We start from the raw sequence: 13,218 nt of genomic DNA, 5'->3' as shown, positions 1-13,218 counted from the left end.
CTGGCTGACCAGAGCCAGGTCACACACCCGTTCTCTTCTTGGTGGAAGTCAGGGTCAGGAAAAGGGTTTCCGGGCTCTCCCTGACCTGGTGAACCAAACCTCTCAAGGTCCAGCTCCTCAGAGCCAGGAAGGGCTGGTTATTGGGGGGATAGAGCTTTGGGCTGGAAGCCTTCTCTAAGCCTGCAGGGTGAGTGGACACCCAGCCTTGGGAGGCCTTGGGTGTGTCCCTGGGGTAGACGGGCCAGCATCTGCCAGGAACTATCTCTTCTCCTGAGTGCACCAACCCTCTGCTTGCTGGCTTATGGACCAAACCAGCCCTGGCTTCAGCCCATCGTTTCTGGGAAGGAGAGACTGCTGCCCCAGCATCCCATGATGCACTGCACTTGCGTGAGAATTCGGACTTCTCCTCTCTCGGATCATCTGTGCCCCAATTCACTTCATGCCTGGAGCTGTTCCAAGCTGAAGGAGGCGGTGTAGTGTGTGAGCCCTGGAGGCAGGATGTCTGGGTTCGAGTCCTCTCTCTGCCACTTCCTGGCTGGATGACCCTGAGCAATGACCGCACCTCTCTGCCGAGGTTTCCCCAACTATTACAACCTTCCAGTGATGGTGGGGGCGAGGTGGGACACAGGTGAGCCCTGCTCCTGCAGGAAGCCCAGTGCATCCAGCGACTGTCAGGGTTGCTGCAGCTAGTCTGCCCCTCCCAGGGAGGCCTGATGCACAGGGTCAGTTTTGGGGGTGGGGCTGGGCATTGGGGAAGGCAGAGCCCAGGACTGTGGGAGAAGGAGAGGGAAGGTGAAGCAACAGAACCCCAAGATCCTTCAGGGGATCTCATCTTAAATCCTAGTGAGGACTGAGGAGGCGGGATCTAAAATGCAGGGGGAGACGGTGTGTGCTTGACCAGGGAAGGGAGACCAGTTGAGTCAGAGCTCAGCTGGACTGAGCCTGGGAGGCGGTACCCCTGGTCCTGGAAGCTCTGGTCTTTCCTGGGCTCCAGGTCGTGGGTCTGGGAGATGGGGGGTGGGTGCAGCTGGCAGCCGAGTGTCACACTGGGAACCGCTGCCTCGCAGAGATAATGTCAACTGTACGCGGCGTCACGATGTACTCAGACATCACGGTGATCGGGGCTGCTGGTGTCGAGTGGGGTGGCCTGCTGGCACACAGCTGCTCCCCATCCAGCTTCCCACCTCCCCGCCAGCTCTACCCTGTGACCTGCCCTTCGAGAGGCTGGCACCTCCCAGCACAGACAGCATGGGATAGAGGTGGGGCAGAGGGCAGCAGGAGGCAGGTGAGACCCAGCGTGGGTGGTGGTGACCCTCCAAGTTGTTCGAGGAATGCACACTTTGGACATCTGCTCTGGTTTTCTTTGGAGTTAAGCTTTTCCTCCCCAGCAAAGTTTCAAAGGCCTTCACTCACTCATCTCACCGACATGTGATGAGTGCTCCGGGCATCTGGAGGTGAGATCGGTGTGGGCAGAGTACAAGCACCCGCAGCCTCCCCTGATGGTATGGGACGGGATGGGAAGCAGCTGGGCTCCTTTGGGGTCTCAGGAGAGTCTTCCCCTGCCCTGTTGGCACTTGGGTCCACAGCAGGACTCCACTGCAGAACCACCCACGATGAGGGTTTGAGGGGACCTGCCCAAATCTGGGGCTTTCCAGGTGGTGGTAGTGGTAAAGAATCCACCTGCCAATGCAGGAGTTGCAAGAGACTCAGATTTGATCCCTGGGTTTGGAAGATCCCCTGGAGGAGAGTATGGCAACCCACTTTAGTATTCAAGCTTGGAAAATTTCACGGACAAAGGAGCTTGGCGGGCCACAGTCCGTGGGGTCACAAAGACTCAGACATAACTGAAGCGAGTTGGTACACACACACATTCCTAGTTATTGGATATTTTTCAGTGCTTATCATCAAGTGTATCTTAAAAGTTTTTTTCTGTCTTTGCTGATACACTTCCATTCAAAAGAGGACACCAGCTACTCAATGAACTTCAGATCTTTCTAACCAAAGCCTTTTCATGCTGACCAGTTCAGTCCTGCGCAGTCTCAAAGGGCCCAGGGGCCACTGGGAATGTCCAGGGCAGTTCTCCTGTTTGGGGGAGAAATCCCCTGGCCACTAGGTGTTCAGGACATGCCTGTCACCTGTCCCACTCTTCAGACAGACAGGGACGAGATCTACTTGAATTGACTTAATTTCTCAAAGTGGTGAGCAGAACAGATGAAAATGAAGACCAGAAACATCAGTTGCCACGAGGACACGGAAAGAACAAGGCCAGACTACAAATCGACCCACTGACCAACCAACCACAGAGACCAAGTGATGGGGAAGGAAGCCCAGCAGGCCAGCCTCAGACACCCCCGCATCCCTGTTTTTTGACCTCCCTTCCTCAGCTGACGCTCACGGGTACTGACACGCAACACAGACATGCGGTCACGTTAGGAGCCCTGGTTGTGGGGCGGAGCCAGCTCAGTATTTCCATCAGAGCTGCAGACACTTTCTGGTTTGGTTTTCTGCCTGGAAATGTTGGCGATGCTTCCGGAATCTGTTCCTTAATGAGAGATTCCCAGGTGGAGCAGTGGTAAAGAAACCACCTGCCAATGCAGGAGACATAGATTTGATTCCTGGGTTAGGAAAATCCCCTGGAGAAGGAAACGGCAACCCACTCCAGTATTCCTGCCTGGGAAATCCTATGGATGGAGGAACCTGGCAGGCTATAGGCCATGAAGTTGCAAACAGTTGGACATGACTGAGTGACTAACACTTTGACTTTTTCCCTTTCTCTTTAAGCACAGACAGACTCTTCTGCGTGTGAAATGCAGATGCCCAAGGTGGTTGTCTTATTTCTCTGGAAACGTTGCTCTGATTTTACCCTATCTTCTCACGACAGAAAGGAAGATGTACAGGAGGGCGCTTTATGGTTCTGAGCACCCTAACTGGCTACTTCCCAGGTAACTGGTTTGTTCCTGGGTCTTCAGGATTCAGGGACAGTGTTCTCCGGGCTTAGGCCCATGCAATGTCACTGCCACTCACTCCTTAAGGCAGGTCTGTCTTATGCATCCCCTGAGCCCTGAAGCCCGACTCAGGAAGACCCCACAGGACTGTGCAGCAGCCCCTGACTTCATCAGAAACACGTCTGACTCAACGCAGAGTGACTCAGGCCTTTGAACTATGCACATCTCATGAGACTGGAGAAAACCATGCCAGTTCCCTCCTGGAAGCTGTCATCTGAGCTGGAGGCTCAGCCCAGCGATGGCCCAGCCCACCAGCCTCCCTGGGGTGTGCTGCTGTGGGCACTGAGCCCGCCGGCCCCCTGGCCATGTGGCTTGGGACAGGGCCCCACAGAAGATGGCCAGGGACATTCCGTGGTCTTCTCTGCCCCTAAATGGGACTGGGCTTGGAAGGGAAAGTGAAAAGAGCCTATTTGCTGCCCTGGAGGAGGTGGGAAAGCACCCTGATTATCACCAAAGGACATTCATTAGGGTCTCATTCTGTGCGTTCAGCCTGGGTTCCATACTCTGGACTCTCAGGTCCCTCTGGCGAGGGAGGCTTGGTACAGCGAGAACACGGGTTGTCTTGTCTTTGAAGCCCCTCAAGGGGTTCCCTCCTTCTGCAAAGTCCTCAGCAGAACACATGCTGTAGGAAGATGCTTGCTAACGGCTTGGTGTGGAGGGAATTACATAGACTACAAAGTCAGACACGCTGATTCTATTCCCAGTCCTGCCACTTAATAATGGTGTAATTAACACAACACTTAATTGCTCTGAGTTCCACTCCCCTCTTCTCTAAGATGAGGAGATAATACCTATCTCAGAAAGGTGTCTTGAGGATTCCATGCAATGAGGTGTGTGCAGCACCGCAGGTTACTGACAAATGTTGGTGGAACATTAATTCAGAGAAGACAACGAGGATCCTGTCACTAAACAGGGATCCGACCGACAGCCCCGGGGCATGCCTCCTGGCCCCACAAGTTCTGCAGCAGGTGAGCATCTGAATGTAAGTGAAATACAGGGCCAGGGATGTGCAGTCCCCACATCCCGGCCCCTGCACCGCCCTGGTTGACCTGTGTTGTATCTAGAAAAACCAGTAAAAGTGGGGACAAGAAGGTTTGGAAACCTGTCCTGCATTACCCTCTTAGATTCCCTTCTCACTGCTCCCCCTCTCCAAAGCTGTGTAGCAGCTGGAAGCCCCTGAGCCCCCAGGATACCCCATCAAGGGCAGTTGTGAAGTCCAGGCAGTGGACATGGTGATGCTGAGCTGTCTACAGAGAGAGAGACAGGAGCTGCTCAAACCCAGTCACCTTGCGTCCTCGAGGCTGTGTGTGTGTGTGTGTGTGTGTAGGTCCGGTCAGTGGCAAAGGACACAGATGATCCAAGAAGCAGGGGCCAACCCGCCCTGTCCTGCCTCACTCAGCTCTGATCTCTCCCAATGTTTTTTTTTTTTTTCCTAAAAGCTGCTTATAGGTAGCTGTGCAGACATTTGTAGGTCTGTCCTGTGCTGGAAGGTATGGGCAGTGACTGCAGCCCTGAGGTGGGGAACCAGAGGCCCCCCGGAAGCACTAATGCCCAGCCCTGAGCAAACGCGGCCCTGTCTGAGCCCCTGCAGCAGGGCTCTTAGTCTGTGCAGCGTGCAGTGACCGCGTGAGAAGAGACCCCGGGTGGGCCTGGGGGGCTGGGCCTGGTGAGGTTTGGTTTCCAGTCTCTTCTAGACGATGTGCCAGGGCAAGGGCGACTCTGCCTCCCGTGGAAGCAGGCTGGCTCAGGCACGTCCCTGCTCCCCGAGTCCAGACCTCAGGTCAGTCCAGGGACTGAGAGTTTGCTTCAAGGAGTTGGCCTGGGGTGAGCCCTGAAGGCTCCTGGGCTGCAGCGGTCACCGCCAGGAGGATCCAGTCCCTGGCCAAGACTGCCCCCCACCGACCCAAGCCCACCCCTGGCGCTGTGGACCAAGGTCCGTCCCAGAGGACCTACCTTGGGCTTGAAGGCGATGAGCTTCAGGACCATCTCCACCGTGAAAAGGCCAGTGAAGAGCATGTTGAGAATGTTCATGGCGATTTTGAACAGGCAGCTCTGACCGTAGTGCTGGGGGTGGGGGGTGGGGGCGGAGGCGCTGTGAAATGAGGCGGGGGCTCCCTGCTCCCAGCCACGCCCTCAAAAGAGACCTTCCTGAACGCAGCCTGGGGGCCGGCTACACCTGCGGGAGCCAGGTGGGCTCAAGAAGCCCTGCGGGTCCTTCCCCTCTCTGTCGTTGCCGCAAACGCAGGCGGTTACAGCCTGGGCCCTGCTCTCATCGGGGTCAGCTCTGCGTGGCCTCCTGGCCTCAGGTGGGCTCCACACAGCTGGCATCACGGACGATCAACGCCATTGCAAGGTCACCTGTGCTCCACCGCCCTCTATCTCACAGCCCAAGGTCCTGGCATTCTGACCCCTCGGGAAGGTGGCATTCTGACCCCTCGGGAAGGTGCCCCTCCTGCCCCACTCGGCCAGTGAAATGGCAACACCTCCCATCCTCGTTCTGCCCCCTACCCCGCCCCGACCCAGGCACCCCGGCCGGCCCGCGGAACTGACCTGCATGGCCAGGCAGATGGTGTTGAGCAGAATGAGGACGAACATCAGGTACTCGAAGTAGGTGGAGTTGACCACGTACCACACCTTGTACTGGTGCTGGTTTTTTGGGATGTACCTCCGCAGGGGCCGGGCCTTGAGGGCGTACTCCACGCACTGCCGCTAGGGTAGACGGGAGGGTTAGTAACCCGGATGATGGGGGCACTCCACGCACTGACGCTAGGGTAGACGGGAGGGTTAGTAACCCGGATGATGTTGGGGGTACTCCACGCACAGCCGCTAGGGTAGACGGGAGGGCTAGTAACCTGGATGATGGGGGTACTCCACGCACTGCCGCTAGGGTAGACGGGAGGGGTTAGTAACCCGGATGATGGGGGTACTTCACACACTGCAGCTAGGGTAGACGGGAGGGTTAGTAACCCGGATGATGGGGGTACTTCACGCACTGCCGCTAAGGTAGACGGGAGGGTTAGTAACCCGGATGATGGGGGTACGTCACACACTGCCGCTAGGGTAGACGGGAGGGTTAGTAACCCGGATGATGGGGGTACTTCACACACTGCCGCTAGGGTAGATGGGAGGGGTTAGTAACCCGGATGATGGGGGTACTTCACACACTGCCGCTAGGGTAGACGGGAGGGGTTTCACAGTTTGAAGCAGCTATTACTTGGACTTTTTTGAGGCTCTATCATTCCCCTAAGGAGGGAGAATCCTCTCTGGTTGGTCCCCATCAGGATGTAGTCGAGGGGGCCCTGTCTCCTTCCTTCCCTCTCGGGGATGGTTGGTAAACGCTTGCTGACTGACTGACAGTCCGTCTTCTCGGATATTTCCAGCCATAGACTCTCTTGGAGGCCCATGTCTCCGCGATTCTCCTTTCCCATCCTGAGTCAGTTGTCTTAGCTACCAGTGTCCACAGACCGGAAGTCATAGCTCGCGGCCAAGGGGTGGGATCCTGGGTTGACTAGACTCCGGTTACCTCTGTGCTGTGCCCGGACCCCAGGTCAGGACGGGGCTCACCCAAGCCCTCCTCTCTCCTCCAGCCTCCACTTCCAGCCTCTAAACCCGACCAGTCTATTTGCTCCATCTCTACTGTCATCAACCTGGTAATACACAAGGGTCTAAGCACCGCTCCTCTACACTGACTGGCTTCCCTCTTCCCTGGCTTCCTTACCATGCGAAGTCCACACAGCGCCAGAATGGTGAGTCTAGAGCCAAGGTGTGGACCAGGGGTCCAGAGAGCCTGACAGGGGCTTGGGGGGGAGTTCCTTTCCTAAGCAGAGCTCGGGTTCTCTGCAGAAGGGGTGCTTTCACAGGCTTCAGCCTCCTGACCACCCGGCCTCTCACCCTCTGGGGGGTGGGGGCTACCTGGTTCTTGTCCAGCTCGCAGTTCTTGTACTCTTGCTCCCCCTGCTCCTGGAAGGTGACAATGACGAAACCCACGAAGATGTTCATCATGAAAAAGGCAATGATGATGATGTAGATGATGAAGAAGACGGAGATCTCCACGCGGTAGTTGTATATGGGACCCTTGTCCTCTGTGTGAGAGTCGATGGACCGGTACAGCAACCTGGAGGCACGGAGACAGGCCCGCACAGGGCCAGGGAGCTGGTTCAGGCCCCAGCTCTGTCTCTTACTACTGTGTGGCTCGGGCAAATCACTCAACCTCTCTGAGCATCAGATTCCTTATCTGCAAAGTGTGAACAGTAGTTCCAGATTTTCCTACCTGGTAGGACAGTTGATATAATGAATATGAAGGTGTTTCGAAACTGCTAAGAACTATCTAATGTAATGCGAGTCATGGGCATTGATTTAAAAAGCTGGAGATATTGGTAAATATTAATACAGCTTTGTTGTTTCTCAGCAGAGACTTGGAGAATGTTGCAGTGAACATAAGATCGATCTGAGGACAGATATTCATTTAGATAAAAGCACTCAATATAAATGCCCAGGCTCGCTCAGATCATCAGCAGTGGTTTGGTTTACACTCAGGTAGCCTGTGTCTGGGCTTCCCAGGTGGTGCTAGTTGTAAAGAACCTGCCTGCCAATGCAGGAGATGTAAGAGACTTGGATTCGATCCCTTGGTTGGGAAGGTCCCCTGGAGAAGAGAATACACCAGTATTCTTGTTGGGAGGGTCCATAGGGTCTCAAAGAGTTGGACACAACTGAAGTGACTTATCATGCATGGCCTTCAGCTTGTTCTAGAAACACCCTCACCACCTAGGGAGGATGGAGATAAACATGGTTTCTGAAAGGAGTGTGGACACCAGTGAGACTGGCCAGGGTCTGCATACTTACTCTGGCCACCCCTCGAAGGTGGAGACGGTGAACAGGGCCATCATGGCGGCCAGGACATTGTCGAAGTCGAACTTGCTGTTCTCCCAGCTGCGGGGCTGAATGATGGGGTGGTCCACCTCCCCATCCTTGTACGTGATGTAGTTCCCCCTGCGGAAGGGAGACGGTTCATTCTGGGGTCTCCCATCTCCCCACCACCTGTGAGTCCTGGCTTGGGGGCAGGATGGGATGGCTGAGCTTAAACCCACAGTTCTGGCCACTGAGCAGACCTCAGGGATAGATGATCTCATGTGCTATGTCAACCGGACCAGACAACCCATGGGTAAAATCCAGCTGCCAGTGCTGTTGGAGGCAGAACGGGGCACCCCTTCTCTCAGGACAAGCCTCACCCACCCAGAGTCAGCTGGCCTGACTGTCCCCGCCACACTTACTTGCATTCAGCCTCTGTCTGTTTGGAACTGTCCGAACAGGTGTAGAGCTTGCCCTGGAAGGCGGAAGAGCACAGTGATGGAGAGGTTTCTGAATCGAGGAGTCGGTCAAAAACTGTCTAGTGATTATATCTGCAGCCGGCTCTGTGCTGGAGTCTTGGGACAGAAGAGTGAGGAGAGCAGAGCCCAGACAGAAAACGCGCCGTGCCACGGGGACCCCATCACAGGGAACCCAGGGGTGAAGCAGAGCTCGGGAGGCGGGTCTGGTGAGGGAGGAGGATGGCTGGACTTAGGTTGAAAACTTGGTGGGGAAGGCGGGGCCCGTGTGCATGGTGGGGGCAGAGCTTCAGGTGGTGAAGAGCAGAGAGAGGACTGGGGCCGGAAAGGGAGGACCAGGGACGTGGCCTCACCAAGGGCCTGCCAGACATAGGGCGAGAACCTGGCAAACCACGGCTCTGCAGCCACCTGGGTGGGGGACTCATGCCACTGGTCACAGGAGCCCCGCAGGTCTAGGTGGGTGACCACACAGAGGGGTCAGGGATGACAGTCCCTCTGCCTTTCTCTAGAAGGGAGGGCAGGGCTGAGGGCCGCCACGCTTGGAGGGCCGGTTGGTGATGAAGCAGCACTGCCTACACACTGGCCTCCTCTGGGCTGGGAACTAGCCCTGCTCTGGACTGGGAACTAGTTAGTCCTGCTCTGGTCTGGGAACTAGTTAGTCCTGCTCTGGTCTGGGAACTAGTTAGTGCTCCCCTGGGCTGGGAACTAGCCCTGCTCTGGTCTGGAACTAGTAAGTCCTCCTCCAGGCTGGGAACTAGTCCTCCTCCGGGCTGGGAACTAGCCCTGCTCTGGTCTGGGAACTAGTTAGTCCTCCTCCGGGTTGGGAACTAGTCCTCCTCCGGGTTGGGATCTAGCCCTGCTCTTGTTTGGGAACTAGGCCTCCTCCAGGCTGGGAACTAGTCTTCCTCTGGGCTGGGAACTAGTTAGTCTTCCTCTGAGCTGGAAACTAGTCCTCCTCTGGGCTGGGAACTAGTTAGTCCTGCTCTGGTCTGGGAACTAGCCCTTCTCCAGTCTGGCAACTAGTGTTCCTCCAGGCTGATAACTAGTCCTTCTCTGGTCTGAGAACTAGTTAGTCCTCCTTGAGTCTGGAAACTAGTTAATCTTCCTCGGGTTTGGGAACTAGTTCTTTTCTGGTCTGAAAACTTGTTAGTCCTCCTCGGATTTGGGAACTACTTAGTCTTCTTTGGGTCTGGGAGCTAGTTAGTCCTCATGGGATCTGGGAACTAGTCCCCCTTGTATCTGGGAACTAGTTAGTTCTCCTTGGGTTTGGGAACTAGTTAGCCTTTGGGTCTGGAAGCTAGTTAGTCCTCCTGGGATCTGGGGACTAGTTAGTCCTCCTCAGGTCTAGAAACTAGCTCTGCTCTGGTCTGGGAACTAGTTAGTCCTCCTTGGGTCTGAAAGACAGGAGGGGCGGTGGAGCAGCCGCGTCCCTCCCCAGGGAGACCCAGCACTGTCCCCACCGTGTCCCCTGTGGCCGCTCCCGTCCGTGTCCCTGGGATCTGACAGGTGGGAAGAACAGGGGGCTGCAGATCTGGCTGAGACCCCACCTTGAAGAGCTGGACCCCAATGCAGGCGAACATGAACTGGAGCAGCGTGGTGACGATCACAATGTTTCCGATGGTGCGGATGGCCACGAACACACACTGCACGACGTGCTGTCGGGGGAGGCAGGGGGTCAGGGCCTGGCCTTGGCTGAGTCCCCCGTGTCACGGCCCTCTCTGAGGGGGCAGGGGCAGCCCTTCACTATGGGCTGGGGGTGGTGGGAATCAGACTCAAAGGGGCAAAGCGTGCTCCCAGCTCACAGGGTGATGGAGCCTGGGGGGCCCATATCCTGCTGGGTGACCCGGGAACCAAAGCCCCGCTAACACCCCATACTCTGGGGCAGTGATTCAGGGGCCTCATCACTGCACAGGGCCCAAGGTTGTATGTGGTCTCCTTCTGCAAAAGCTTTGCTGAGAAGCTGGGATTGTGAACGGCGGCCTCTACTGGGGCTCCATGCATCTCGGAACCAGAACATGAAGTGGTGCTGAGGTGCTGGTAGGAGGGTCCTGGTTCCAACCCAGAGGCCCTGCCATTGTCCCCGCCTCCTGTCCACCCATCACCTCATACGGACCCCTGGCTGAAACTTGCTGGGCTGGGGGCCCCTGCTCAGGCCTGGTCGACTCACCTTCAGCCCCTTGGCCCTGTTGATGGCCCTCAGTGGCCGGAGCACCCTCAGGACTCGCAGGATCTTCACCACGTTGATGGCACTGGACCTGGGGGAATGGATGGTGGGGTGAACCACTCCTGTTCCTGGGCCCGCAGGAGAGAGGGGTGAGCATGGGAGTCCTGGAGAAAGTCTCCCACCTGCAGGGACCTGGAGCTATCCTGGGAGCCGGGGACTTGGTGAACAAATCACGGGAAAAGAATTTACCACTTGTTGTTAGCATTACAATGTGCTGCTCTGGGGTGTTTACCCAGCCAAGGGGATGTAGAGAGGCAGAGCTCCACCAGACTCTGGCCACGGAGGATACACTTCCTAACTGTTCAGAGCCCCAGTTTCTTTATCTGTAAAACGGGGCAGTGATCACCTCATGAACTTGTTGCAAGGATCAAAAGAGAAAATGCACATGAACCATTTGTCATCCCATGCAGCACCTGTTGTAATCTGAACCCGTGGTGGTTTTTCATATCATGGACTTGAAGAAATACTGTATGAATGGCGGGGCAGGCACCTGGTCCCCGGTGGCCGCCCACCACATCCCTTTGTGCACAGGACATTCAGGCCTGGAGGAATGGCTCTGACACCACAGACTCTGCACACCTGGGGCTCCGGGGCCAGGCCACCCCCCCAGGGGAGGACAGGCCACGGTCGTCCTCCAGGGGCACACAGGGCCTCGCCTTGGGGGATGGGGGCCACTCTGAAGTGTCCCCCACCCTCGCCTGCTAATTACCTTCCGAAGGTGTCTAACCTCCTTGGGCCCACAGCCGCCAGGGAGGCCCTGCCCTGGTCCCAGCGCCCTCACGCTGCTGTGGACACAGGCAGGCCTCTCCCTTACTGCCCTCTCCGACCCTCTCCCTTGCCCCGTGCCTCTCCCAGGCCCTCGGGCCCCACTCACTGGATGCCGAAGGAGATGAGGGACACGCTGACCACCAGCAGGTCCAGGATGTTGAAGTAGTTGCGGCAGAAGGAGCCCTTGTGCAGGAAGGCCCCGTAGGCTGTCATCTGGGGGCGCAGGGATCGGGGTGTGAGCAGTTCCCGGGCTCCAAAGACCCTTCACCACCCCCCCCCCCACAGCACTCCCAGAAGGGCCCGGATGAAGAACCAGGAGGTGATGGAGGGCTGAGGCAGGCAGGATAGGAGGAGACGCTGTGCCTGGGGAGTGTCCGCTGCCAGTGACGCAAAGCCCAGAGGCTCCTGCCCAGGACGTGCCTGCCACCTTCAGTCCTGTATCTGCAGCCCTTTCAAGGGCCTCCGCCCCTCATCACATTTCTGTGACTGCAGCCCCGTGAGGCCCCTGCTGATGCTCCGTGTTCTTGGGGTCCCATGCCCTCTCCAAACTCTCTCCACCTCAGGGCCCCCAGGACATGGGCATCTGGGGGAGGTGGGGGCTTGCCCAGTCCAGGACCAGCCCCTTGGCTTCCCAGAACTTCCCTGGTTTAGCCCCAGGTGACCCCTCAGGCTCGGGCAAGCTCTAGTGCCCAGTGAGAAATTCTATGAGAAATTCTACCAGGAATGCTGGCGACCAGCATCTATCCCTTCCCGGGCCTCACAAGTGCTGCTGGTCTGCGCCCAGGATTCGAGCTCCACTCCACCATCCGGTTCTGGAGCTGTGTGTCCAGAGGGGCTGTGGGCACTGCCATGTGAGCATGGCTCTGGAGCCTGGCCGCCTGAGTTCAAATCCCACCCACCACACTCTGAGTGCCTGGAGCTGGTTACTCAACTTCCCTGTGTTTCGTCAGAGAAACGAGGTGATGACAACCTCTTCCCTGGAGGGTTGTAAGTGCCCTTGGGTGTTATAGGTAAAGCCCTTTAGACATAATTCTGCAGATGGCAAGCCCTGCAGGGGAGCTTCACTGCAGAGGACTGGACTCAGCAGAGAGCTATGACTGGAACTCTGGGTTCGTCCTGTGATGGGGGTGCTCAGAGTCCCCCTCTGTAGAGGCAGCTACAGAACCATGCAAAAACCCCTTGCAGACTAGGAAGGGACCACTTTGGGGGTGATGAGTGTCGTGGGTTTGCTGTCTCCCACCTTCCTCAGAGCCCTGTCCTTGCTCTAGGAACTCCTGTCCAGTCTCGTTGACATGAACTAAGGGCCAGTGGATTTCCAGGTGAAGAGCTGAAAGGCCATGACCATGAACGACAGCCAGAGGGGAAAATCTGGAGCTGACGGCTTAGAGCCTGGGAGCAGCTCCCCGGTTGCCTGGAAGCCCAATTTATTTCTTTGGAATCAGAGCATGCCCAGGGCAGCTTGTTCACAGAGTGATTCAAGAGCAAACACAGGGGAAATGGGCAAAAATAGCTCTTGCAACCTAATTCTTCCCACTGATCTCCTGCAGGAGGGGGTCACAGGGGACTCAGACACCTGTGTCCTGCAACAGTTTGCAGAAGTGGGTAGATTATATAAAAGATTGCAGGGGAATTCAGCTGGAGATGTGTCCCAAAGGCCTGTAATCTTGGGGTGGGGGGTTTCCTTGTCTCTCAGTGTAGGTCTGGGCCCCCGAGAGCAGACCGGGGTGGCTCCATGGTTCATGTTAACTGAGAAGCTTTGAGCCCAGAAGGCTGGCTTGTGTGTGTGTGTGCGCGCAGGGCGGCTGCCCAGGCAGGACCAGAGGAAGAGTGGCCACAGGAGAAAGGGCAAGTGGACACTGGAAAAATGGGGCATTTACTTGAGAGTTCACTGTGGGGT

The 13,218-nt window shown here is 56.7% G+C and overlaps 1 protein-coding gene across 8 annotated transcripts in view; it reads right to left on the bottom strand.

The window, feature by feature from the left end:
* Window positions 1-13,218, bottom strand: part of CACNA1C (calcium voltage-gated channel subunit alpha1 C) — a 390,058-nt gene that overhangs the window by 46,076 nt on the left and 330,764 nt on the right. For all 8 annotated transcript variants that reach the window (XM_065943172.1, XM_065943187.1, XM_065943201.1 and 5 more), the window contains exons 22-29: window positions 11,428-11,534; window positions 10,497-10,584; window positions 9,877-9,984; window positions 8,276-8,328; window positions 7,848-7,994; window positions 6,918-7,119; window positions 5,556-5,714; window positions 4,959-5,069 (exon numbers count right to left, since the gene is read on the bottom strand). In XM_065943172.1, coding sequence (XP_065799244.1) covers window positions 4,959-5,069; window positions 5,556-5,714; window positions 6,918-7,119; window positions 7,848-7,994; window positions 8,276-8,328; window positions 9,877-9,984; window positions 10,497-10,584; window positions 11,428-11,534 — 975 coding nt within the window. The remainder of the gene's footprint in view (window positions 1-4,958; window positions 5,070-5,555; window positions 5,715-6,917; window positions 7,120-7,847; window positions 7,995-8,275; window positions 8,329-9,876; window positions 9,985-10,496; window positions 10,585-11,427; window positions 11,535-13,218) is intronic.

The sequence above is a fragment of the Muntiacus reevesi genome, chromosome 1 (assembly GCF_963930625.1).
Source record: "Muntiacus reevesi chromosome 1, mMunRee1.1, whole genome shotgun sequence".
Classification (NCBI taxonomy): domain Eukaryota; kingdom Metazoa; phylum Chordata; class Mammalia; order Artiodactyla; family Cervidae; genus Muntiacus; species Muntiacus reevesi.
This window is presented reverse-complemented; position numbering and strand designations above follow the sequence as displayed.